This window comes from Macrobrachium rosenbergii, chromosome 5, assembly GCF_040412425.1.
Source record: "Macrobrachium rosenbergii isolate ZJJX-2024 chromosome 5, ASM4041242v1, whole genome shotgun sequence".
NCBI lineage: Eukaryota > Metazoa > Arthropoda > Malacostraca > Decapoda > Palaemonidae > Macrobrachium > Macrobrachium rosenbergii.
In genome coordinates this window covers 22,296,648-22,324,286 of record NC_089745.1, presented here as the reverse complement: position 1 = coordinate 22,324,286, position 27,639 = coordinate 22,296,648, and the positions used below count along the sequence as shown (strand labels likewise).

General features: G+C 39.3%; 1 protein-coding gene across 1 annotated transcript in view; it reads left to right on the top strand.

The window, feature by feature from the left end:
• The window catches only part of LOC136838588 (homeobox protein engrailed-2-like), a 28,260-nt gene extending 5,388 nt beyond the window's left edge, over nucleotides 1-22,872 (top strand). The window contains exons 2-3 of the mRNA XM_067103793.1: nucleotides 18,463-18,566; nucleotides 22,444-22,872. Of these exons, the coding sequence (XP_066959894.1) occupies nucleotides 18,463-18,566; nucleotides 22,444-22,782 (443 nt within the window). The 3' untranslated portion in view covers nucleotides 22,783-22,872. The remainder of the gene's footprint in view (nucleotides 1-18,462; nucleotides 18,567-22,443) is intronic.
• Nucleotides 22,873-27,639: the final 4,767 nt, after the last annotated feature.

Below are 27,639 nucleotides of genomic sequence, written 5' to 3'. Positions count from 1 at the left end.
CAACTTTCTGAGAAACCTTATGAATAGAAAGCTATAAAAAAATAGAAGAAACACATATAAAGGCAATACTTCGTCCAGCATGGTAGGAGGGAATAAATGCCGACAGGACAAACTTACCACACTTCTGTTCTTTCTGTCAAGTCTTTCTGTTAAAGGAATGGGAATAGTAAGAATGGGTAAATAACTCTTTAACCATTTTTTATGACAGGTTGGTTTCACTATGTCTTAACTTTCGTATTTTTTTTATATCGTGGGAAATATTTTTCCTCCTAACTTTCTAAAATGATTATTGCATCAAGGATATTTCTGTTTTGCTAACATCAACTTCACGTAGTTGTATTTTGTTACTGTCGAGCCGAACATTGACTCTTTCTGGTTGTTTTGCGAGATAACTATGATATTATTTCATAATGTTATCCTTGAAGTAGTCCTCTCCTTTAACCGACAAATTAGTTAGAAATACGCTAGACGTTATTTACACCCTTCTAAAATTATTCTTCAGCTGCCATTTTCCTTAAGGATTCCTTTAATGCAGTCATCAGATATTACTTATTTATTGCAGAATTTATTTTGATAATTAAAATTTTTGAGTATATTGAAAACTGTTAAAATTCCTAAAGTCACTGAATTCACTTTGGAATGTCATTTGTGAAAATTAGCTTTGTTTTAAAATGATTGTGGACAGTAGATCATAGTTTATGGAGTGCATATGGTGTTTTTGATATGAAAGTTGAAGATAGATATCCTTTTATTACATATGAAAAACTAGACAACTGTCATCATTTATAATTACTTAGACCTGGGTCATTAAAGAAGCAAAGAGAGAGAGAGAGAGAAAGAGAGAGCTGGGTTTGTGTGAGATTGTGAAAATTAAAGAAGATGCAATATTAAGCATAAAATAGAGGTGAATGACGAAACTTATTGAAGATGGGGTGACGTGTGGCTAATTAACCTTCTGCGTAGACGATATAGTATTATAGTTTTCTCTTATCCGTCCCCTTACTCAATTAAGAAAGCTTGGATGTAGATGATGTTTCAGTTCTCGAGAAAAAATAAAACAAAAGAAAATTAACAGAATGTTAACTAACTCAAATTGATAATGGGCGTTCTCATCTGACGTCAAAGTAGGCCACGCTTGACAAATGAAGTTCAGATAAATGTTTCTTTCGGAGCCTTTCTCATTAACCCTCGTAGGTGGATATTGCCACCAGTGCACCTCATGTGGTGCACTGTAGGCATTACTTAAGGGTTGTGCAGCGTCCCTTCGGCTCCTAGGTGCAACCTCTTTCATTCCTTTTACTGTACCTCCGTTCATATTCTCTTTCTTCCATCTGACTTTCCACCCTCACTAACAATTGTTTCATGGTGCAACTGTGAGGTTTTCCTCCTGTTACACCTTTCAAACCTTCTCACTGTCATTTTCCTTTTCAGCAGTGAATGACCACATAGGTCCCATTGCTTGGCCTTTGGCCTAAATTCTGTATTCTGTTCTATTCATTTTCCATTCACTAAAAATTTTGAACACTTACTAACTCTCAAGGTACGAATATTTTATATCTGTATTTTGTCTTTGACGAGTTGGTCTGGTTTCTCATCGTAAGTGAACTTAAAAGCTCCACATTTCATTTCCTTATTTTGCATATTTAATAAGAGTCTGTGCTCTGCTACCTGTGATTTAAGGTATAACGGGCAAATGGATTACTTTACTAATTTAAGTAAGGTGCAGCCATGCAAACCTATTCATCAAACCTTGGACTGTGACGTAGGCTCTTTCCCATGGCTTTCATTGTTTTTAATTGTTCGTTGAATTTTAGCATTCTTTAAACTGAAGTTGCTCTTGATTCAAGTTTCATCTGCACGCAATTTTTTCTACACTTCCTTTTCATAGTGTTGATTATTTTCGTTCATTCTGCGGACGCTTACTAGTCAAACAATAGCGTTTATCCTGTAATATAAGAATGCTGTGATAAAAAACAACAGCAATAATAATAATAATAATAATAATAATAATAATAATAATAATAATAGGAAAAAGACCTTCTTTAATACAGGTTTTGTTAAACAAAATGGCAGTTTCAACAGCATTTATTTTATATAGTAAACGCTCAATTCGTCTTATCAATTGTTTTTCTTGCGCTGGAATGGTTGCAAGCAATTGACCAATATTCATATCCGGATATGAATATTGGTCAGTTGCTTGCAACCATTCCAGCGCAAGAAAAGCAATTGATAAGACGAATTGAGCGTTTACTATATAAAATAAATGCTGTTGAAACTACCATTTTGTTTAACAAAACAATAATAATAATAATAATAATATTGTACTGTTTGAGTGGTATTTTGTTAGAAGTTTGCAGCATGAGCAGGACGTTTGTGTTTTTCCATTCTTAATCGTGCCGACGTAATTATCAGTCAGTGACTGCAAGCACATTCGTTTTTCCTGTGCTTTAGAAAAGAAAATGACTAGGTTTCGGGAGTAACGACGACTTCTTTTACATATTTTAATGAAAACGTCATTTTATATTTACGATAAGTAAGTATGAAACTACAGTGCGTTATCAAAAACCATGCATAAGTATATCTACATATATATATATATATATATATATATATATATATATATATATATATATATATATATATATATATATATATATATATATATATATATATGTGTGTGTGTGTGTGTGTGTGTGTGTGTGTGTAAATGCCACAAGAAGCTTTCATTCCTGAGTTTCAGGCATTTTTTAATATATCAAGATTATGAATGAAAGAGAATGTGAAAGGTTTCTACCTCTCTGTTATGATCTGATATCTTACCAGAACCAAAATGACGTATTCCCCCATGAAAATGCAAAGAAAACCTTTTTGGCTGTAATAAAAAAAAAGGAATTGGGACGTGTACCATACAGTATATGTAGCTGTACAAACAACACTGCTGTCCTTGTACTCCCGGACACATTCTTCATTTTGAAATCCTTGAATACGAAATGGAATATATGAACGAAGTATTCCTTTCGAATTTATATTCTGTTAAGTATATTTGTTCAAGTGAAACATTTTATTAGAACTGAAATATGTTGTAGTATGGAAAGTATTTTTGCATATTGAACTGTTTTAGTACAACACCGCGGTGAATTACATTTTCCCATTAATAGCAGTAATAAAACAATGCGCATACTTGTTATTATTATGTTTAGCAGAACATTTCTACAACATCAGTAAGTCACCTCTATGATCTCTAATTACTAACTCAATATTGGTATGCTTATTTACTGCATTCAATTCGTTAAGTATCTTTAAAAATAATAATTACTCATCACAGGCATCTAATTTCCATTTTCATCAAAATTTCATTCTCCTTCCTTTTACATTTGGCCTCACTCTTCTGATTTGTAGGTATAATTATTTTTGCCCAAATTTCCGCTTAATTTATTCAGCGTTGAGCGTCAGCAGTGTCAGTCATTCCCTCTGAAAACAAAGCCGATCAGTCTCCTTTTCACCTAATTCACATCTTTCATCGTTTCCGTTTCCTGGCTGTCACTTATAGCCGTCATACTTCTTGCTGCGTCGTCTAAATGGGCAATCCTCCTCTCAGCGACTTCATTTGGTCTGTCACCAGACTATCGTTTTCTGCTGTTTCTGGGACGTTCAACGACGGTTGCATATCTGCGTTTACTTCTGTATGATGAATCACCGACGTCCTTTTCACTCTTTACGTTAGAGGTTCGTGGTTACTTTAGGTATCTCAGGGAAGAAATGAGTATGCTTTCCACATCCTCTTTTCTTGATATATTTTAGCATTTTCGACGTAAGTTGCGCCTTGGAGTTTTAACTTTTTTCACTGTTATTTTTATTTGATCCTTTCCACATTGCTACGTTTCATTTGGATTGCGATTCTTTGTTACTTTCACTTTTTGCCATCTTTGTTGACCCTTAATTGGTGTCCATTTTAGAAAGGACTACCTTTCTGATTAGTAAAGATTTTTTTTTATCCTCTAAATTTATAGCAATTAAACGAAATTTTATTTACGTCCTCATTCGCAACAGATTTTCCTTTGTCCCTTGCGCATGAAAGATACCGCTTGATAGCAGTCCGTACACTAGACTGAAGGAATTTTTAACAGATTTTCACTTTTTAGCGTCCCTGTGCAATTCCTTGAGCGATTTCCTTTTCCAGAGGTGTGCTGATTATTTCGTACACATTGTGGGCTTTTCCAGGTCTTGCGAGTACCTAAAGTATTAATTCGTTCTCCATGTCACAAGGGACATTATCTGTTCGACGCATGGAAAACTTGACCTCTCATACACGACGTCAGTAATCATTTCTCATATATGTATACCAAGCGTGTACTAAATTCCATTGTTACCACTTTCCTTGGTATCAAATAGGAATCAAAGAAATAATAAACTTCAGTTTCGAGTATTTCGTAAAAAGTGTTGTTGACAAATTTCTTTCTCCTAATATGGTTGTTAGATAATGATGTAATTTCAGCGGTCTCGCCAGGTCACGCATAGTTTCGGGGCGTAATGATAGGTCATTTGGCGATTTATAGTGACAGGCACTCCACGGCTCATTTTATTCGCTTGCAGTTAATCAGGAAACTGAACTGTACAAAGGAGTTGAACTTCCAGCAAGATAGAATAATAATTTGTTCTTCGTAGCATTATGAGCGTTCTACGGCCCTTTGCAAGAAGCTTTAAAATCAAAGGGGACCGGCAGAGAAGTTAACCATTCGTTTCATCTTTTTCCCTTTCATGTAAATAACTCTGTACACTGAAAACAGCGACGATGGTCCCACAAGTGACACTTGACGTTATGAGAACACTTAAATTTAGACCTCCTATCAAAAAATGACGCAAGACACAGGTAAGTTAAATTTATCTTTAACCAGAATTTGAAGCACCGTGCTAAATATTTTCCTGTAAGAGTTAGAATTCACACGAAAGTGTTTCGGAAAAGTTCGCGGTGTTATGATCAGTTTGTGGTCCATGCTGCAATATGCTGTTAAGGCTTTGCCCTCGCAGTAAAGTGTCTAATAAAATAAATAGTTTTCCAGTGGCAAAATGTAGGTCATTTTTCAAATGTGTGAGAACATCTGTGCCTTGCACCTTCTCTCTGTTCGGGGAATCATTGGACCAGACTAGAAGCTGACTGTCGTTTAAACGCAGCAACATAACTTTCTGCATCTGATTTCATTCTTGCTACCCATGCAGCGACGTCGCTGTGGGGTGGGGGGGGTGTCCCCAGTCAGATGCTTAGCGCCCCCCCTGCCCCCCTAATTGAAATTCCCTTTGTATCCAAACTTTAACCCTTACAGTATTTGATATATTTACATATAGGAAGAGTTGAAAATTAATTGAAAATTGAGCTCCATAATTTCGAATACAGGTTTACTAATTACTAATACTATTATTTTCCTTCATTCACATGGATATATACAATCGAGAATAGTATATTCTACTAATTACAGAATTGGTACATTTTTGTTTTGTGTAATTTTCTTTGGCCCTCAAAAATATCTTGGCCCCACCTAGGTCCCCCCACTGATGGAATGCCAGCTACGCCACTGTACCTATGTCATATCTCCGTAATTTCTCCTGTTTCTCCACTTCCTGTGCGATTTCTTCTAATTTGGATTTCATCATTTGCTTTTTCTTTTTTCTTCTTTCAGCCGTGCTCTGTTTTGAGTTTCAATACCCAGAACAGGTATCATATGACCTTAAACAAAAGCTTATTAGCTTTGCCGTCTTAGTTAAACGATATAGAAAAAAGGTAGCGGTAAAGGTCGCTACATGGGCACAGTTTAACATGGATTAGGTCACCACGAACGGAAGTACTCGTCTTGAACTGAAAACACTCAGTTATCATAAACAGGTTGAATACAAGTCAACGCTTAATGGTAGTCCTAAGCAGTGTTTAATACAATTGTCCAGCACTGGCCAAAGATTCGTTTTCTACTTGCGGTCGCCGACTTGTTTTCACCTTGTTTGTGATATGTATGCGATATGTTGCCGACATGTGTTGATGACGTGTTTTACTGTAGTGTGGAAGAGAAAGAGCAGTTACTAGAATGCGTTTGTTACCTTTACATGGACTAGACATGAATAACTTACAGATATGACCTTATTTCAGTGAGTGAATTTATGGAAAGGTTTGCGTGGTTTTGTATCAATTTTTCCAAAATGACGTACAGTAACTGTTATTAACTATTTTAGTACTATTTTCTCTACTGATATGCTTCATTGACTAGTTTATGACGATGGCCGTGCAGCTGATCGCTGACATGACGTCAAATTAAAATCAACCAGGCTAGGTAGTATGCGATGCCGAAGTGGCTATACTTTCTTCATCCATAACAAAATTTAATTGAAAATAAACTCGCATTTCCTCGGGGTTGTGGGATACTGGGAGAGAGCCCGTCCCCTCTTCCTTGTTCCCGGAAGAGGAAGGTGATACAGTATATAAGAAACTCGGCTCCCGAGAAGATGACGAAGTAGAGTTTCTCTCCCTCCGAGCCATGACGTATAACAGCCCTGAGGATGATAACAGATGGCGGGCACAAACTCTCCGAATAAAATTTAAGATAAGAGCTATTCGTAATCCCAGGTAACTGAGCACTAATCACCAGCGAGTGCTTTGGAAGTGAATGGAAAAGTGAAGCTTTTTTTTTTTTCTGAAAATTTCACTTCCCTGGGAACCCTAACATCAAGAAGAGAATGAAGGACTTTGAGCTTCTCATCTCCCAGTAACTATAAGTGATACGTCTCCCTTTTCCCTGGAAGACATTCAGAGGACCCGCCATCCTGCAGAGTCAAGAGTCAGATGCAGCACACCGCCGACCTTGTGGGTCAACCCTTCCAACCATACGAGCGCCAGAGCATTCCCAAAAATCTCCACATTTGTTTATCATTATCGCCGTAAATCATGAAGTTATTAGACGTGTTGTTATGCAACATGATATTACTTGATCCCCTGCAGAAAATACTCGCTCAGATATGTTCTCTATAAACTTCAAATGCATTCTGGCACTGCGGGAAATCCTCCCGTAGCTTCACAATCTTGAAATCTGTGATTCTGTGCATCAGTGACAATTGACGGTACTTACTGTAGCTGGACACTCAAGAAGTGGCATATCTTTCAGGTAGCATAAGTTTCTGGAGTCTTTAGGGGGTAGTGCCGTCATTGCATCTCACACGGTACACTGTAGGCATTACTCCAGGTTCTCTGCCGCGTCCCTTCGGCCCTTAGCCGCAACCCCTTTCATTCCGTTTACCGAGCCTCCGTTCACATTCTCTTTCTTCCATCCTACTTTCGACCCTCTTCCAACAATTTTTTCATATTGCAACTACGAGGTTTTTCCTCCTGTTATACCTTTAAACCTTTTTTACGCTTAATTTCCCTTTCAGCGCTGAATGACCTCGTAGGTTCCAGCGTTTGGCTTTTGGCATAAATATTATATTTCATTCCATCATAATTTATCTTAGGAAAGCAATGGGAAAGTTCTCAGTTACCAGAACATCACATTACCTGGGCCTCCCAGTGGCCACAAACGATGTCAAGATCTTGATCATTAATGTTTGTATAATGTGGGAAAGTCACGTGAAATTTGAACGGCATTACATGATTTTAGCTGAAGTGCCTAGCATTCTGTAACGGCTAAGTTAAAAAAAAAAAAAAAAAAAGTAATTTACAGTAGATATTGGAAACAAGACTTTTCGCACTTATGGCTGGGCTCGTTGATGCTTTTTTTTTCTCGCTCTGTTGATTATCTCGGGTCTTTTTTATAGGTTTTGTTTCTCCGTCACTTTTTATAGTTATTGGCGTTCGTATATATCGCTATTACTATTATTTCTTTTATTATTATAGTATCCACCTGACAATGGATTTACGTTGAGGGTCGGCTGTTGAACAAGACCATCGCCTATTTTGTATGATGCTAATATGTTTAACACGCCTTATTTTTATAATGTTTTTCGCGTCTGTGTCTATTTTCTTCCTTTGAGTTAGTCATCATCACTGACATTTTTTTTTTTTTTTTTTTTGTCATAGTTCCTTTCACTTTCTTAGCACAGACTGCTTTCATTTGTTTCGTAGTGTTTACTGTGTGAATTTTTTACATAATAATCAGTAACTTGAGCTAAATCCACCATTTCCATTATTATTATTATTATTATTATTATTATTATTATTATTATTATTATTATTATTATTATTATTATTAATGGTAGTAATAATAATTGAATTTTGCACAGTTCTTGTTTTTATTTGTTTCTGTATCATGTAGTGAACTGACTTATTATTGTGCGATTAAAGTCATTATCAAAATATATTAATACGTAGGTTCAATTTTTTCATATATGTGAAATAAAGATCAATCTTATAAGGTTAAAATCATATGCTTACATCCCTCCCCAAACACAACACACACACACACAGACACATATCCATATTGTTCTGTGTAATTAAAATGTTCTATGGACGCTGAACTTCACGTTTGCGTTTGCTGTTGTCCAGCCCGGTGTCAGCCTCTCTCACCACTGGTCCCTATGCAGATATGCAGAATGAAGGTACCGTGGTTCATCCTTTATGGCACTTCGTAACGGAGTAGTAGGCTATTCGAACTTGCCGGTTCATTATTGTCGGTATGGGTAAAAATAATACAACAAAAAATCCACACTCACATATCGTGATATCAGGAGTAGCATATCGTAATAGTAGTGCATGATTACTGTTAGCGAAACCTGAGAGTTGAGCAGGTCTTTTTTTGTGGGGGTTGGGTTTTTAATGGCTTTATTGAGATGACTACGATGATGACTTGCTTCAAGAGTTGTTTTCTTATTTTGTTACACTGAATTAGAGATTTGTGAAGATCTATTGGAACGACATTACCTTTTCACCAAGAGTAACGGTCGTGTGCACAAACAAGAAGAATGCGTTATTATTTATTATTATTATTATTATTATTATTATTATTATTATTATTATTATTATTATTATTATTATTATTATTATTAAGTGACTGCTACTTGAAAGGTAGTACTACCTGTACATTGCCAGCCTAGGAAGAACCAGCGACAAGGAGTTCTAATCACCGTATCTCAAGGCAGAGAATATTTTAGTGGAGCGTTATGAAACCCTTGGCGGGAGGAGATGCACTCTAACTGACAGATGAGCCTCTCTACAACATCAACAAAAACCATATCTGTCTTGTGAGAGCATTAATAAGGACTGCTACCTCCGTAGTAGGGAACAGTACAAACTAGACATACGGCCCTAGGAATTGCCAGCGACTTGAGATACAAATGTAGCGTGTCCTAAAGCACAGGAGCGTCTAGTGCATGGCAGAAGAGTCTCTTCTCCTGAGGCCAACAGCAACCACACTTTCACTCCTGTGGGATTCCGGGTAATGAAATTGATAACATTCTCACCACTCAGCGTCTTGTAAATATTACCAAATGGCTTGGGATTTGAATGTGTGTGGATGTAAGGCATAACAGAAGAGAGGGATGATAATTGACTTAATAGATGAGGGAAAAATGGGTGTCATGACACGTATTGACACAAAGGTCAAATGGCAGGGAGGGAATGTCTGGAAGACTCTGGGAACTTGCAAAAGGGTACAATTAATGTTAGTTCAAGGGCTTAACGGGTAAGCTTGGGTTATCAGAACAAAACCTGATATGGTGAGTATATATGATCCATGAATGGAAAAGAATGAGAACAAAATAAATTGTTTTTGACAAAGCCTGAATTTGTGTGTGACTGGGTCTGGAGAGATGAAAGGGTGGTTTTGCTAATGACAGAAAAAAAATAGCATTTTTGGGTGATATGAGTTCTGGGAGTAAGTGAGAATGGAGAGGGCCATGTGGAAAAGTGTTTGTAATTTAGTTTAATTTTCGGAAATACCTGGTTGCCAAACATGAATATTTGTAAGTATATTATGGAAAGAGAAAATGGTAAGGAAAATAGTTTATCAAAATATGTCTACAGTATGTGCTGAGGAAGGAAGAGCAAGTTTATGGATGTAATGGTGAGAAGGGGCGTAGCTGAGGGTATATATATCTGATCATGATTGATGTGAAGTGCATGTTAAAACAGGACAGAAGAGCGATAGAATAGAAGGATACACGATGGAGGGGGTTAATGCAAGTTTGACATTGGTTGTAAGTAGAAGTAACTGTTGAGGATGTAAAGAGGGCAATAAAAAGACTGAAAATCAGGAACACAAGGAGTTGATGGGGTTGCAAATAAGATGTAGCAGTATAGTTGTGAAATTATGATTAAGTGGCTGGTCAGGGTGTGTAAGGTATATAAAGGTAAGAGAAAGGTTCCTAAAGAATAGATGAGAAGAATGATTGTTCCTTTGCACAAGGTTAGAGACGAGATCGTAAAAATTATGGGAGCATAACGTTACATAGTATATCAGGAAAGGTGTATGGTAGAATTTTGTGGAAGAAAACGTAACAGGGAAGTGAAGGATTGGTAGTAGAAGAGCAGTATGGGCTTAGACAAGGAAGAGGACGTGTGGATCAAGTGTCTGTAGTTGTGTGAGAAGGATGAGAGTAAAGAGAGAAAGTGCTACATACAGAGAATACGTGGAATTAGAAAAAAATTTCTGATGGAAAATTAAAGTTTTCTGTTGACAGTAAAACATGCATGAGAATAAGTAGATGAAAGAGAACTGGTTTTGTGCAAGACAAGTGTGAAAACTTGCTGTTTAATCCAGTCAGTGATTTAAGAAAATACAAAATTGTAGGATAAGAAAATGAGCTATTAAAAGATTCGGAATAAGCCTGGTTGGGGATAGATAAGAAAAATTCATAAACAAGTGAAATAGATTGAAAGAGTTGGTATTGATGTTTATCCTAATAGTGATTAAATGTTTTTCATCTCTGTCTTAGTTGTTTCTAGCATTCAGGCTAATAATTCAGTGTCTGTTTTTGCAATATCTAATTCTTAGGCAAACGCTTGATTCTAAAGTGATTGTTTAAAGTTCGCTAATCCAATCTGATAAATTAAGTGTTGAAGGTTCACAAATGCAGTCAGGTAAATCAAGTGTTAAAAGTTTAAAAAGTTCAAAAACTAATCCGATAAAAGTTCGCTAATCCAGTCTGGTAGACCAAGTGTTAAAAGTTCACCAATCCAGTCAGGTAAATCAAGTGTTGAAAGTTTGTTAATCTAGTCAGGTAAATCAAATATTAAAGTCCAATCAGTAAATCAATGTTTTAAATCAAATGCTAAAGTTCACTAATCCAATCAGGTAAATCAAGTGTTGAAAGTTCATTAATCCAGTCAGGTAAATCACATGCTAAAAGTACATCAATCCAATATGGTAAATCAAGTGTTGAAAGTTCGCGCTAATCCAATCAGGTGAATTAAAAAGCGTTAAAAGTTCAGTAATCCAATCCAGTAAATCAAGTGTTAAAAGTTTGCTAATCCAATATGGTAAATCAAGTGTTGTTCACTAATCCAATCTTGTAGTTTTTGAAAGTTTAATCCAGTCAGTGTCAAAAATAGCTAATCCAATCTGGTGAATCAAGTGTTAAATGTTCACTAAAAGTTGAAACACAAGTCTTACAAGTTAATCCAATCTGTGTTAAAAGTTCACTAATCTAATCGGATAAAACAAGTATTGAAAGTTTGAAGTGTTAAAAGTTGCTAATAATCCAGTCTCCAGTCAGTAAATAAAGTGTTAAAGTTCAATAATCCAATCAAGTAAATCTGTTAAATGTTCTAACTGTTGCAAATCAAATGATAAAGTTTGCTAATCCAGTCAGGTAAATAAAGTGTTAAAAGTTTACTAATCCAGTCTGGTAAATCAAGTATTGAAAGTTCGTTAATCCAGTCAAGTAAATCAAGTGTTAAAAGTTCACTAATCCAATCTGGTAAATCAAGTGTTAAAAGTTCACTGATCCATTCTGGTAAATCAAGTGTTGAAAGTTTTAATCCAGTCACGTAAATCAAGTGTTAAAAGTTCACTAATCCAATCTGGAGAAATCAGGTGTTGAAAGTTTGTTAGTCCAGTCAAGTAAATCAAGTGTTAAAAGTTCACTAATCCAGTCAGGTAAATCAAGTGTTGAAAGTTCACTAATCCAGTCAAGTAAATCAAGTGTTAAAAGTTCTATCCAATCTGGTAAATCAAGTGTGGAAAGTTCGTTAATCAAGTCAGGTAAATCAAGTGTTAAAAGTTCAACTGGTAAATCAAGTGTTAATCCAAATCCATTCTGGTAAATGAAGTGTTGAAAAAATCACTAAGTGTTAAAAGTTCCAATGCAATTAAATTATTTTTTTCAATTTAAATCAAGCAAATCAATCCTGTTCAGGTAAAAGTCAAGTAAATCAGTGTTAAAGTTCTATCCAATCTGGTAAATGAAGTGTGGAAAGTTCGTTAATCAATCAAGTGTTGGTTCACTAATCCAATCTGAAGTGTTGAAAAAAGTTCAACATTAATTATTTTTGTCAGGTAAATCAAGTGTTAAAAGATCATTAATCCAATCTGGTAAATCAAGTGTTAAAAATTCACTAATCCAGTCAGGTAAATCAAATGTTAAAAGTTCACTAATCCAATCCGGTAAATCAGGTGTTGAAACTTCAGTAATCCAGTCAAGTAAATCAAGTGTTAAAAGTTCACTAATCCAATCCAGTAAATCAAGTGTTAAAAGTTCACTAATCCAGTCAAGTAAATCAGGTGTTACAAGTTCACTAATCCAGTTCTGTAAACCAAGCGGGGAAAGTTCGCTAATCCAGTCAGGTAAATCAAGTGTTAAATGTTCAGTAATCCAATCCGGTAAGTCAAGTGTTAAAAGTTCGCTACTCCAATGTAGTGAATCAAGTGTCCAAAAGTTCGCTAATGTCAGGTAAATCAAGTGCTAAAAGTACATTAATCTAATTCAGTAAATCAAGCGTTGAAAGTTCGTTAATCCACCCAGGTAAATCGAGTGAAAAAAGTTCGCTAATCCAATCTGGTAAATCAAGTTTTAAAAGTTCACTATCCAGTCAGGTAAACCAAGTTTTGAAAGTTTGCCAATCCAGACAGGTAACTCAGGTGCTAACTACATTAATCCAGTTCGGTAAATCAAGTGTTGAAAGTTCGTTAATCCACTCAGGTAAATCAAGTGTCAAAAGTTAGCTAATCTAGTCTGGTAAATCAAGTTGAAATAATTCACTAATCCAGTCAGGTAAATCAAGTTTTTGAAACTGCGCTAATCCAGTCAGGTAAATCAAGTGCTAAAAGTACATTAATCCAATATGGTAAATGAAATGTCGAAAGTTCATTAATCCAGGCAGGGAAATCAAGTCTTAAAAGTTCACTAATCCTGTCAGGTAAATCAGGTGTTGAATGTTCGCTAATCTAGTCAGGTAAATCAAGTGTTAAAAGTCACTAATCTAATCAGATAAGTCGTGTTGAAAGTTTGCTAATCCAGTCCGGTAAATCAAGTGTTAAAAGTTCACTAATCTAATCCAGTAAATCAAGTGATAGAAGTTCGTTAATCCAGTTAGGTAAATCAGGTGTTGAAAGTTTGTTATAATCCAGTCCGGTAAATCAGTTGTTAAAAGTTCACTAATCTAATCCAGTAAATCAAGTGATAAAAGTTATCTAATCTAATCAGATAAATCAAGTGTTGAAAGTTTGCTAATCCAGTCCGGTAAATCAAGTATTAAAATTTCACCAGTCTAATCAGATAAATCAAGTGTTAAATGTTTGCTAATCCAGTCCGGTAAATCAAGTGTTAAAAGCTTGGTAATCCAATCTGGTAAATCAAGATTTAAAAGTTCACTAATCTAATCTGGGAAATCAAGTGATAAAAGTTTGCTAATCCTGTCAGGTAAATCAGGTGTTAAAAGTTCAATAATACAATCTGGTAAATCAAGTGTTAAAACTTCACTAATCTAATTTGGTAAATAAAGTGTTAAAAGTTCAATAATCCGGTAAGTCAAGTGTGAAACGTTCTTTAATCCAATCTGATAAATCAAGTGTTGAATGTTCATTAATCCAATCTTGTCAATCAAGTGTTGAAAGTTCGCTAATCCTGTCAGGTAAATCAAAAGGTAAAAGTTCTTTAATCTACTCTGGCAAATCAAGTGTTGGAAGTTCACTAATCCAGTCAGGTAAATATGTTATTAAAAGTTCACTAATCCAATCTGGTAAACCAAATGTTGAAAGTTCGCTAATCCGGTCAGGTAAATCAAGTGTTAAAAGTTCACTAATCCAATCCGGTAAATCGTGTTGAAAGTTTGCTAATCCCATCAGGGAAATCACATGCTAAAAGTGCTTTAATCTGATTCTGTAAATCAAGTGCTGAAGTTCAGTAATTCAGTCAGGTAATTCAAGTGTGAAAGGTTCACTAAACCTGTCAGGTAAATCAAGTGTTGAAAGTTCGCTAACCTTGTCAGGTAAATCAAGTTTTAACTGTTTGCTAATTCAGTCAGGCAAATCAAGTGCTAAAAGTACATTAATCCAACTTGGTATATCAATTGTTGAAAGTTCGTTAATCCAGTCAGGTATATCAAGTGTTAAAAATTCGTTACCCCATCTAGTAAATAAAGTGTTAAAAGTTCGCTAATCCAGTCAGGTAAATCGAGTGTTGAAAGTTTGCTAATCCAGCCAGGTAAATCAAGTGCTAAAAGTACATTAATCCAATTGGGTAAATCAAGTGTTGAAAGTTCGCTAATCCAGTCAGGTATATCAGGTGTTAAAAATTCCATAATCCAGTCCAGTAAATCAAGTTTTGAAAGTTTGCTTATCTAGTCAGGTAAATCAAGTGTTGAAAGTTTGCTTATCCAGTCAGGTAGATCAAGTGTTAAAAGCACGCTAATCCTGTCACGTAAATCAAGTGTTGAAAGTTTGCTAATTCAGTCAGGTAAATCAGGCGTTAAAAGTTCACTAATCCAATCTGGTGAAGCAAATGTTGAATGTTCACTAATCCAGTCAGGTAAATCGATAGTTAATATTTCTCTAATCCAGTCTGGTAAATCGAGTGTTAAAAGTTCACTAATCCAATCCAGTAAACAAAGTGTTGAGAGTTCGCTAATCAAGTCAGGTAAATCAGGTGTTAAAAGTTTGCTAATCCAATCTGGTAAATCAAATGTTGAAAGTTTGCTAATCCATTCAGGTAAATCAAGTGTTAAAAGTTCATTAATCCAATCTGGTAAATCAAGTTTCGAAAGATCGCTAATCCAGTTAGGTAAATCAATAATTAAAATTTCTCTAATCCAGTCTGGTAAATGAAGTGTTAAAATTTCACTAATCCAATCCGGTAATCCAACTATTGAAAGTTCGCTAATCCAGTCAGGTAAATCAAGTGTTAAAAGTTCGCTAATCCAATCCAGTAAATCAAATTTTGAAAATTTGTTAATCCAGTCCTGTAAATCTAGTGCTAAAATTACATTGATCCAATTTGGTAAATCAAGTGTTGAACGTTCACTAATCCTGTCAGGTAAAACAAGTGTTGAAAGCTCACTAATCCTGCCTTGTAAATTAAGTGTTAAAATTTTGCCAATTCAGTTAGGTAAATCAAGTGCTAAAAGTACATTAATCCAGTTCGGTACATCAAGTGTTGAAAGTTCGCTAATCCAGTCAGGAAAATCAGTTGTTGAAAATTTTGCTAATCCAGTCAGGTAAATCGAGTGCTACAGGTACATTAATCCAATTGGGTGAATCGAGTGTTGAAAGTTCGTTAATCCAGTCAGGTATATCAAGTGTTAAATGTTCAATAATACAATCTAGTAATTCAAGTGTTAAAAGTTCAGTAATCAAGTCTGGTAAATCTAGTGTTAAAAGTTCGCTAATGCTGTCAGGTAAATCAAGTGTTGAAAGTTCACTAATCGTGTCAGGTAAATCAAGTGTTGAAAGTTCACTAATCGTGTCAGGTAAATCAAGTTTTGAAAGTTCATTCAGGTAAATCAAATGTTGAAAGTTCACTAATCCAATCTGGTGAATCAAGTGTTGAAAGTTCGCTAATCTAGTCAGGTAAATCAGGTGTTAAATTTCTCTAACCCAGTCCGGTAAATCAAGTGTTAAAAGTTGCTAAGCCAATATGATAATCTAGACACTCCAAAGTCGTCCCTGTCAGTGAGATAAGTTCTTGACTAAGGTGCTTACCTGCTGCTCGCATACTCCTCCCAGTAAAACAACTTAACAGCACAAAAAAGTAATTCACGTTGCTATTGGTGCATGAGGGCAAATAGGGTGGGAAGGTAGTTTCAAATGCTCTGCTTTGCGCATAGTTCTTAGGAGGAGTTCTGCTTTCCATAGTGAAGTATAATTAACTGTTCAGTGATAACCTGTAGCAATGTGCTCCACAGCTCTACAAAGTCTTTAATGGAACTAGTTGGGCTAAGAGTGACACGACAAGAAACCTTGACAAAAAGGGTTTTCAGGTCAATGATTTATTTGAGAAACCCCCCTCCCCCACAAAAAAAATGGACAGTAATGTGCCAAAGATTAATTAATACAAAATGAAAGGAACGAATTCAAGTTATTACTTTTGCCAGCTTTGACCTAGTGTGGTGGCCTAGATATAAACCGAATTAAAAGGCTTGTAGAAAATTCACGAGATTAGTATGCATTCAGCAAAGTAACTTATGTCAAAGGAAGGTCTTCTCTTCCTCCCTGAAGTCACTTAATCCCTCTCCTTGAGGCCCGGAACAGTTGCAGTAGTTGGAGACGGTCAGGAAGCAGTCAAGGCCACCTCATGAACGCATAAGTCCTCTGAGAAGTAGGACCCTCACACCTGAATTTTTATATAAATAACATAAATGAATTAGCATTTCCTTTGTCAATAGATAACACAACTTCCTCAATTTATTCTACAGATCTGGACTTCTATGAAACAGACTGGGATTCTCATCTCATACTTATTTTTTTTCTAAATATAAGCCTGTACTTACAACACTACAACTACAGTGCTCTATGAATACTAAATCATATAAGTAAAGTTAAGAGGTATTACAAGGATGGCCAAGAGAGCAATTAGGAAACGAAAGGAATTTACGGTAATACACCCATTTTATTCTTTCTTGGAGATATATTTTAAATACATGGATAGAAGCATTATTATACCATACTTTATTATGTTACTTTTTACCAAATAAAGGCCAATTATGCCTGTTTAATATGAGTTATTTCAGGGATTCGAGAGTAATGGAATAAGCTCGTTTGACTTGTGACAGAAATCGAGGGTCACTCTGACCCACTGAGTTTTTAAAGAAATTTACCATAGTAGATGATTTTGCCGTATTCAAGGTTACTCATTATGAATGAAAGTATTCTGTGTTTCATGTTAGAAACTGTTACTTGGTCTGAATACATTTATTAAGATAATATTTATATGATAATATTTACGTAGTAGTAATTGCCCTTTTCATTATTGCAGTTCATTATTATTGAGTAAATGGTACAACATATTTTGGCAACCAAGTTTATAGACAATTCAAGAAATGCAAATACCTAACATTTTTATGTGTTGGTCAGCTGTGTATAAATAATCATCTTCATAAAAACGTATTAATATAAAAAATGTATTGAAAGCAGGGTGTGGGGATGATCAAACTACTCTAACGTAATTAACTAAATGTAGGAAAGCAACTGATGAAACACAATTTCATTAAAATACAATGTAATATAAATTATTGCTCACAGTAACTTTTTGTTCAGAATGGTATGCCAGGTGAACTCTTGAAATGAGGAACGAAATAGGTGATGTAAGTATTTGTGTAATACGATTTTCTAGATTTCTACTTCATTTAGAAAAGAATAACAGCTTACGCCTTTACCATTCTCCTGAAAGTCCCCAGCTATGATGCTATTTCTTCAGGCACCCAATTCAAAAGGCTCTAGTCAATTGCAACCTCATGAGGAAGGGTGCAGATAGAAGAGGAAGCTGGGATTGCGTATACTCTGAGAGCAACCCCCTCTTGCCCACAACCGCAATAAGCGTTGTTGATATTCGAAGCCATGAGACCATAATGAGGACAAGGCTATACCAGATTTATACCAGATGACAAAATGAAGCTGAAAAGGCCAGAGGTTTAAGGGGCAATATTGTCGTGGATAGAACTTTAGTAGTTTTATCGTGAAGTCAAAAGGGTGTTTAACAATTGTTTCGGAAGATCATAAACAATAATGGTTTCCTCGTCCATATATATCTTATTACCAAAATCATTTGAGGTAAGTTAAGTTACCAAGTGTTCGAAGAAAACTGAAAAGGAATCAAATTTTCCATTCCATGAACTGCAATGGAAAATTTGGGATAACCACTCAAGATTTTTACCACTTTTTAAAAGGCCTTTACTGTTTATCAATAAAGAAATGAATAACAAATGGAAATGATTATCACGTTTGTTCATACCATTCTGACCATAACTGTGTCAATTAAATGTTTGTTCTCAGGCTTTGTGTATCAGACTTGCAAAATTATTCAGTTTCATTCAATTCTCTGTTTGTTTTTCTCCTCCAGCTCCACGTCCAACCGGCAGAAGGTCGAGGAAGCCTGGGGTTGATCGGAAGCCGCGGCAAGCCTACAGCGCCAAGCAATTAGAAAGACTTGAGGCGGAATTCAAAGTGAGTCCCCACTTCACTCTTGCTCTTTGTCTTCCGGCACTTTCCAAGAATTTTTTTTTTTTTTTCATTTATGAAGTGAAAGCAAAGCATTTTCATGACTTTAATATTAACCTGTAATTTTTAGAATGGTTTTGAAGTAGACTTACTTGATTAATTTGAAGCTCCTGTGAGTTGGAGAATATTTGTCTAGTTTTTTCTGATAAAAATGAGTCATTGCAAGGAAAGGGTAAATCTGATATTCATGTAAGCAAGACATGCTGGCTACAAATCATTTCATCCGCTCTGTAAGGGTTTGGTTTTATGAGATTATTTGAAGTGTGGTTGGACTTATGCCATGTTGGGTAGAAACCAATGCTCCAAGTAAACTTATTAGTTTACTTTCAGACTGGTATTAATGAACATATAATTATTTATAGTCAGTATAAAGTCAATTTCGATTTTAATATTACTCATATGAGCAAGACGACATGAATGATATGAAATTTGAAATTAAAAGATAAAATTCATTATTTTCATCTGCATCTGTTCTGAGAAAGATCTTCCCGTTCAACACAAACATTCAGTAATGCAGTTGTGTTTCTATATTGCCAATGCAACATGCCTTGTTATAAAATTTTTGACATTGCAGATTATAATGAATATACTTTTTCGAATGACAATAATAGGTAAGAGAGGTGACTGTGAGAATGATAGATTTTATAAAGTTATTAAGCAAAATGTTTTCTGTAAATTGGGGTGGGTGTAGCATCCCATCCTCCAAAATTTACAGTTTTACCCTCGGAATTTGATTATTATACGTTCTGAAAAGGATTTTGAAGACCAAGACCTTTTTTTATATATGTCTGTTAAGCTGTTTCTTAGATTCCTATTAAAATAACCACTTCTTCATGGGCATTTTCTCAACATACGTTAATTTCCATATAAAAACATTTCTTAAGCTCTGCGCAGGAAATTGTTCAGATTTTTCTCAAAATCGGTGCACTCGTTTTTAACATTAAGACAATGTCTATGACTACCGGCTTATATTGAGCTATTTTGAGGAGTTCACGTCTTTCGTTTCTTGTGAAATGTCAAGAAAATGAGGTTTGTAGTTTATTCCAACTTCATCCACATCATCATCATCATTAATGTTTTATGTCAGAGTTTCCCTCTATAAGGTTAGACATGAAATGAGTTCTCTCCTCTCTCCTCTGTCCCGTGCAACATCTGGTCTAGATCTTCTATTCCCTTTCTCCGTGATTTTTAGGGTGTTTCTATAGATCGTCCTGCTACTCCCTTATCTACTGCTTTTCTGATAAACCACTCACTTTTCTTTTCTCATGCCAGAACCATCTCCAGCCTCTAGACAACTCCCTCATTTGAAATCAACCTCCCAAACACTCTCCTGCTTTTAATGTTAGTTTGTAGGGACTTCCTCTCTCAGTCTCGTCTTTTTTGTAATACCCCTTGTCTTCACTACTTAGAATAGCATAAGCCAATATTCATGCATCATAAATTTTTGTCTTAACCCACTCTTATTTATCAATGATCTCTTTCCGCTTCATCCATGCTGTTGCTACTGATTTGTAATTATTGTCAATACTATACCTGCTTCACAATTCGGTACATCGCCAGTGTAATGGAAATTTGTGGTCTTCCCTCCTCTCCTCCCGATCTTCTCTTCTTATTCAAATCAGGCATAAAATCCCATTAATCCACTGATATTTTACAATAATGAACATATCTTGTGGCACCATATGTTGCATATAATACACAGTATTGGTTCACCCCAGTACCTCTCCGGTATGCAATAGCCACACGCCTATCCTTTGCATCTTTTCCAGTCACATCAAGCTAAGTTTTGCCTGCATCATTCCAATCTTCCATAATTAAACGTTTTTATTATTCTTTGATTCTGCTTTTGAACATTAGGTCATTTGCAAATTGCAGCTCCCAGAGGCCTCATTTATCTGCACTCCTTTGTAGCTTTCTCCTTTACCATGATGGAAAATAAAGGATTCAGTATCCCTTTTTAATAGACACCAACATTTATATAAAATTCTTCGCATAATCCTGCCACTAACTTTTTTGTAGATCCTGAGATGTGTTATCTTACCATCACTAGCTTACTGAGTCTTGCTGGTACCCTTCTGATTATAAAATGTCCAACTACCCGCTTTTCAAGATCCACAAGTTTACATTGTAATCTTTTCCTTTTCTCATAGTACTTCTCCTGTGGCTGCCTCTTTATAAAGACTGACCAAGCTGTTGACTTTCCGAAATGAAACCAAACTTAAAAATTTTAATTTTATCCATTTTCATAGCATGATACAGCAGGATTAGGTTTCATATTTTAATGCACTCCCTTTTTCTATGTATATATATTATTGTTGGCATATCCTTTTGCCACTCTCCTGGCGCCCTACCCTCCCTTATCAGATTTTCGTATATTCTGGTCAGCTGATCATTGACTAACTCTCCGGGTATTTTTAGCAGTCACTATCATTATTCCTGACCGTCCAGAGGGTTTTCCACTTTTCAACTTACTCAAGACTCTTGATCTGCTGTCACATTTTCTATCGGTCCTTTTGTCATATCATTATCCTCCATTCATTAGCATTTCCAAATACTACCTACACTATTCCATTATTCCTGTCTTTTTGGTGTAATTTCTTATATTCATGTCATAAACTTTTCATATTTTACAACGGTCGCTTTTCACCTCTTCCGCTTCGTTACCCTAAAATTTTGTTTGCTCCTTCAACTGTGTTGACACTGTGAATTCATTCTTTTCTTATGCTATTTCAGTTGTATTGTTCTGTGCCACTGCAACCTGGCACTTAACCTCCTTCCGCTTTCCCCTGTATACCTCTCGATCTCCTTCCTTGCCTTCCACCGCTGTGCCCTATTTATGTATATCCCTATCCCGATGCCAGTTTCCATAGTTCCCTTTTATTGCTAGGACTGCTTTTCATTTTCTGTATACTCCATTTTAATTTAGCTGTTCATTGTAAATATTGTGAATGTCTCTTTCTTCATCGTTTTCCCCTTAAGTTTCGCATACCTCACCTGTTCCTTATCTCTGATGTTATCTGTACTAATAAAATGAATCATTGTTTCAGCTTCTCCACTCTTATGAGTTACTAACTTTTCGAAGAGTTTCTTAAGCACTGTTTAGTGATTTTAATCCAATCTCTTGCTGAATTTCAGCATTAATTATTTCTCTTTGTCTCTTACTCCAAAGATGTATCTTTCCAAAGAATGAAAAACGGCAAAGAGAGTAAAGAGTAATTAAAATGGAAAAACGTTAAAGGGAAAGACTAAAGAATAAAAGTTGGAACATCCTCAAAATCAACTCGTTTTAGTTCCTGTCTCCCATGGAACACTCTGAGATGTGACACTTCTGTCAGAGTATCTGATAATCTTACTCAGAATTTTTGTTGTTCTTCTGTTGTCTCCCTGGTTTTGGTCTGTATACTGCAAACAAGTGCATTTCCTTCATTCCTAATTGTTGTTATGCTCAGTTACCCTTTCCAGTTCTATCACATCTTTTTCATTTCCTTTTGCACCAACGCATATTTTATCTTTTCTTGTTACGCTGCCATATTGCCTCTGCTAATTGCTTTTCTCCTGGTCCTATATATCTAACTTCCTGTAGACAACTTGCATAACGTGCCTTTTTGGCCGTCTTTCATTGTTTTCCTATTTCATAAACAGCAAACACTATATAATTCATTACTTCATTTTGGTTACAGCATTACAAACATCAGCAGTGACTGAACCTCAGCTTGAGCACCTGGCTCAAGAATGGACAAGTGCGTTGAGGTAAGATTTTTATTCATTCCAGTCATGGTGTAAATGTAAACGGTATTCTGATCGTTATTTTCCCTTTTTCCAGGTGGATAAATACTTGAGTGTCTCCAAGAGGCTGGAGCTTTCCCAGGCGTTATCACTAACAGAAACCCAAATCAAAACCTGGTTCCAAAATCGTCGAACAAAATGGAAAAAGCAGATGGCAGCACGCATGCGCCTGGCACAGAGACAGGGGCTCATCCCTCCGCACTTGTACCCGGTGCTGCCTCCTATTCCTCCTATCCTTGGATCTTACTACCACCCTCTAAATCCCCACTCACACACCACCCACATTGTTCCACCCCCGCCACTTCTCACTCCCATTTCAGGAGCCGCTGAGACTTCCTATTCCACATCTCACGACCACACAGCAACACAGATTTGAAGTATAGCCCGTTCCACAATTCGTCTACTCATCTTTATTATTTAATAAAGCTAATGAAGCAAAATCCATAATAAATATTCATAATAAAAAGATATTTTAGTCACCTCCCCAACACATTCGTCCTCATCATTTGTCAGAAATATACAAGGAAGGTTAAGAGTGGCTGTATTACTCGGCAAAAATCAAGGATTTGCAGGTAATGCATTTTTTCTAATGTTTTTTTTATTTTTTCCTTAGGCTGTATTCACTGTATGTACGGGCTTTAATAGGCTACTCTTATAGTACTCTGAAGAATTGGTAGACACATCAGTAGACGCAAATGAACTCTTTTCTTAAAATACTCAAGAAGTCACATCGTGCTCATAGTTACCCTCGGCTCTCACCTATGAATCTCCAGCTTTTTCTTCGAGACCAAGGTAAAACAAGGCTTGCTTGACGTTAACCTGATTTCCATTTAAGTTCATGTTAGAACTTGAACGTGAAATTTAACTGTTTACCGAGTTGTAGAGAAAAATAACCAGACTCTTGAATCCTTCTGAACACAAGTTATAAAGAAAAATAATCAGGCTTGTGAATCCTTCTGAACAGGAACTGCAAATGTTAAGCACTGAAGATTTCTGTGAAGTCTGGGAACTCCTGAGAGTCAGATGCTTGCCAACCCCAGGTGTTTTGAGGGATGCAAAGAACTAAAGCGTTAACTTGGTCCACGTGGATGAAGGGCGAACATTTGAAATACCAAGGAGCTGCAGATGTAAGGTGTCAAAGAAACGAGCAGGTAAAGGTTACTGCTGATTTATTACAGATCCAGGCAGCTTATATTTGCGGCCGACTGACGCCGGGGCCGTGAGAGACAATGGAATTGACTGTGACCTGAGGTCGAAACAATAAACAATAATATGCAGTGAACGAGTACAAATTACAATACAAAACATACAGAGACACAATATAGATACAGTCTTGATGCCTGTGAATGAAGAAACATGTGATACACAATGTGTGACATTCGTATAAATACCATAAAGTAAAAATGATTAAAATGCGTGACCTGGCACGTTTTAGGCGTGACTAATTGAGCTTGAAGAAAACGGGAAGTCACCAAAGAAAACAAGCTCAGCGGAGACTTAATTAATGGCGCCGCCGAAACACTATCCTGGCGCCGAATTGGTGACTTTACAAATACTCCCCCAAGACGAGGGACGCGTCTGATTAATCCCTGTACCTGGTGGGACGCTGAAGGGTGCCGCGGCTCCTTGAAGATAACTGAGGGCCTCCCGCCTGTGAGGCTGCTGTTTGGGCGGTCCCCTTCTTGGGGCGGCGGCGCCTGCGGTGGTGAGGGCGTGCTGGAGTGCGTTTGGGCGGAAGGGGTGCCGCGTCGCTGCCGGGACTCTCCGACAGGAAGGCGGGCTTTAGCCGGTCTATGGAAACCCAGTCGTTCCTGCCTGGAAGTGCCAGCCGAACGCTTGCTGTTCCGTTCCAGCACGCGGAAGGGTCCCCTGTAGGGCTTAGTTAGTGGTGGACGGACGGCGTCGACTCTGACGAAGACGTGGGTGGCGGATGACAGCTGTGGCGGCATGAAGGTGGTTGCTTTGTCGATGTATGAGCGCCTGCAAGGGGCTTAACTTGCCGCCACGTCGCGGAGCCTCTGCAGAGATGGGGAGTGGCGATCATCCGTCACGAGCTCTCCCGGCACCACGAGGGGTTCCCCATAGGTTTGTTCAGCTGCGGATGGGGTGCCGCGGCTCTGGGGCGGTCCTCAACCCGAGGAGGACCCACGGCAGCTGATGTTTCCAGTCCTCGGCGGTGCAGCGGCCATGAGGGATGACTTTAAGGACCTGTGGAACCGTTCAACCAGGCCGTTGGCCGCTGGGTTGTACGCTGTGGTGGTGTGGTGCGTGGTTCCCAGCAGTTGAGCCAGGGCAGACCACAGCTCGAGAGGAAAGCGGGGCCCCTGTCGGTTGTGATGTGGTCCGGGGCCCGGCGGCTAACCCAACTGGAGAGCAGGGCCTCGGCGCACGCACGCGCTGGCGGTGGCTTCTTGCATGGGCGTGGCCGGGCCACCTCGTTGAACGGTCTACCACCGTGAGGAGGTATCTGGATCCGCCTGATGGGGAAGGGGCCCGACGACGTCGATGTGGATGTGGCAAGCGGCGCCCTGGTTGTGGGAACTCGCCTACCCCGACTGCGTGTGACGACCCACTTTACTGGTCTGGCACTGCAGGCACTGTTTTGCCCAGGCTGTGGCGTCCTTTTGCACCCCGTGCCAGACGAACTTTTTTGAAAGCAGTTTGGCCGTGGTCCTGCCGGAGGGGTGTGAGAGGCCGTGGATGATGTCAAATACCTGGCGGCGGCGTGAGGCTGGAACCAAAGGGCGGGGCTGGCCTGTGCTGATGTCACAGAGCAGGCTGGGGCCTCCGGGGGCGAGGGTCACGTCCCCGCCACTTGAGGGATGTGATGGCGGTGCGGTATGCTGGGGTTTCTGGGTCAGCGGCCTGTTCTCTGGCAAGGTCCTGGTAATCTACACCAAGCTGCACTGCGTTCAACTCGACTCTGGAGAGGGCGTCTGCTACGGGATTCTTCTTGCCGGGAGGTACCTGACGGAACAGGTAAATTCGGCTATGGCTGAGAGGTGGCGCTGCTGTCTGGAAGACCATGCGTCCCCCTGCTTCGTGAAAGCGTGAACCAGTGGCTGGTGGTCTGTGAAGATTGTGAAGGGCGTCCCCTCCAGGAGGAACTTGAAGTGCCGAACTGCGCTGGTACATCGCGCAGAGTTCCCTGTCGAAGGTGCTGTATCGGGACTCTGCGGGATTGAACTTGCTGAAGAAGGCGATGGGCTGGGGGCGCCGTTGATGATTTGCTCCAGAACAGCACCGCAGGCAACGTTACTGGCGTCCGTCGTCAGCTGGAGGGGAGCCTTGGGATCTGGTGTGCCAAGGCGGTTGCCTTGGTGAGGGCGGCCTTCGTCAGGGAAAAGGCCTGCTGCTGGCTGGGTCCCCAAGACAGGGACTTCGGTTGACCTTTTAGGACTTCCGTCAGGGGCCGTGGTGTGCGCGATCCCGGGATGAAGCGCCTGTAGAAGTTTACCATCCCAAGGAACTCCTGGACGGCCTTGATGGAGGTGGGTGTCGGGAACTTTGCTACGGCTGCCACTTTCGATGTAAGAGGGCGGACGCCTGTCGGAGATACCTCGTGACCCAGGAACTCTGCTTTCTGGACGCCGAATGTACACTTGTCAAAACGGACGACGAGGCCGTTTTCTTGGAGGCGCTGGAGGACTGCTTTGATGTGCCTCTGGTGTTCGCTGTGAGACCTGGAAAATATGAGAATGTCGTCGACGTAGCAGACGCAGAATTTTAGGTCCCCAGGATGCTGTCCATGAGCCGCTGGAAGGTGGCCCGGCGTTCCTCAGCCTGAAGGTGGAGAAGGCGAACACATAGGACCCGAAGGGCGTGATGATGGCTGTCTTTGGTATGTCCTCTGGCGCAACAGGTACCTGAAAATAAGATTTAAGAAGGTCCAATTTAGTGAATATTTTGGCCCCGTGAAAGGAGGCCGTGAGGTCTTGCATATTGGGCAGAGGGTAGTGGTCGGGCTCCGTTGCAATGTTGAGCCGCCTGTAGTCGCCGCAGGGTCTCCAGGAGCCGTCCGGTTTCTGCACCATGTGGGGGGAGGCCCATGGACTGGAGGCTTTCCTGCAGATGCCCATCCGTTCCATCTCCGCGAATGCTTTTTCGCCTCCTGAAGGCGCTGAGGGGAAGCCTGCGGAACTTCGCATGTCGGGGCCCTTTAGTCACTATATGGTGGTATATGCCGTGCTTGGCTGGGGCCCGGGGACTTGGCGGCTCGGGCTTAAACACCTCAGGGAACTCCGACAGAAGGTGTGCATACTGGTGGGGGCGACAGCGCTGATGGTGGGTCTGGGTCCCGCCGTTAACGGGAGAGACCGGCAGGAGTCGGTATCGAGGAGGCGCTGCGCCCACGCCGACTAGCAGGCCGGCGCGCCAGAAAATCGGCCCCAGGAGTGGGGTTCCTACGTCCGCGACGATGAAGTCCCAGGAGTAATTCTGGCCAAGGATGGAGATCGACAGGAGCCTGGTGCCGTAGGAGAGGATGGGGGTTCCGTTGGCGGCGGCCGTCAGGAAGGCGGCCGGGTCTGGTGTCTGGTTGCGGTCCTCTCTGGATGCTGGGAAGACCGACTTGAAGGCTCCTGTGTCGACCAGCATCATCCTGCCGAGACGGTGTCGCGGACGTAGAAACCTACTGATTTTGAGGCCCTGGGTTCTTCGGCTGCCATGGCGGCCTGTCCTGCTGGCCGCCACCCCCCGTTTTTTGAACGGTTGAACGAGCAGGGCGGCAGGCAGTTTCGGGCGTCCTTTCCGAACCACTTGTGATAGCGCAGAAGCCCGGGACCACCGTCTACTGTGGTTCGGTGGACGTCTGTTGGCGATGGCGTTGACGGGCTGCTCTACGTCCTCTTCAGGCTGGACGGAGCTGACCGGCTGAGTGGCCGGTTTTAGCCGCTGTGAAGCCTTGACGGAGTCTGTGAGGTGTTGTGCCGCCTCTATGAGGTCCTCGACAGGCATGGTGTAGGGGTGAGCGATCTGGTTGCGTACTTCCGGGAGGAGTTGGCGAAGGAAAATTTCCCGTACGAAGCTTATCTCCTGCCGCTTGTTCGTGCCACCCGAGACTGGTGTTGACAGGAGATCTACGACCATGCCCCAAGCCGTCTCTTGATCGAGGTCGTGGCGTGGGTTATTGGCAAGGTCGATAGCACGGCGGCCCGCTCGGCGATGGGCAGGAGCAAGCTTCGAGGAGGAACTTTTTGTGGTGCTGTATGTGAGGGTGAGTGTTTCGGTACCC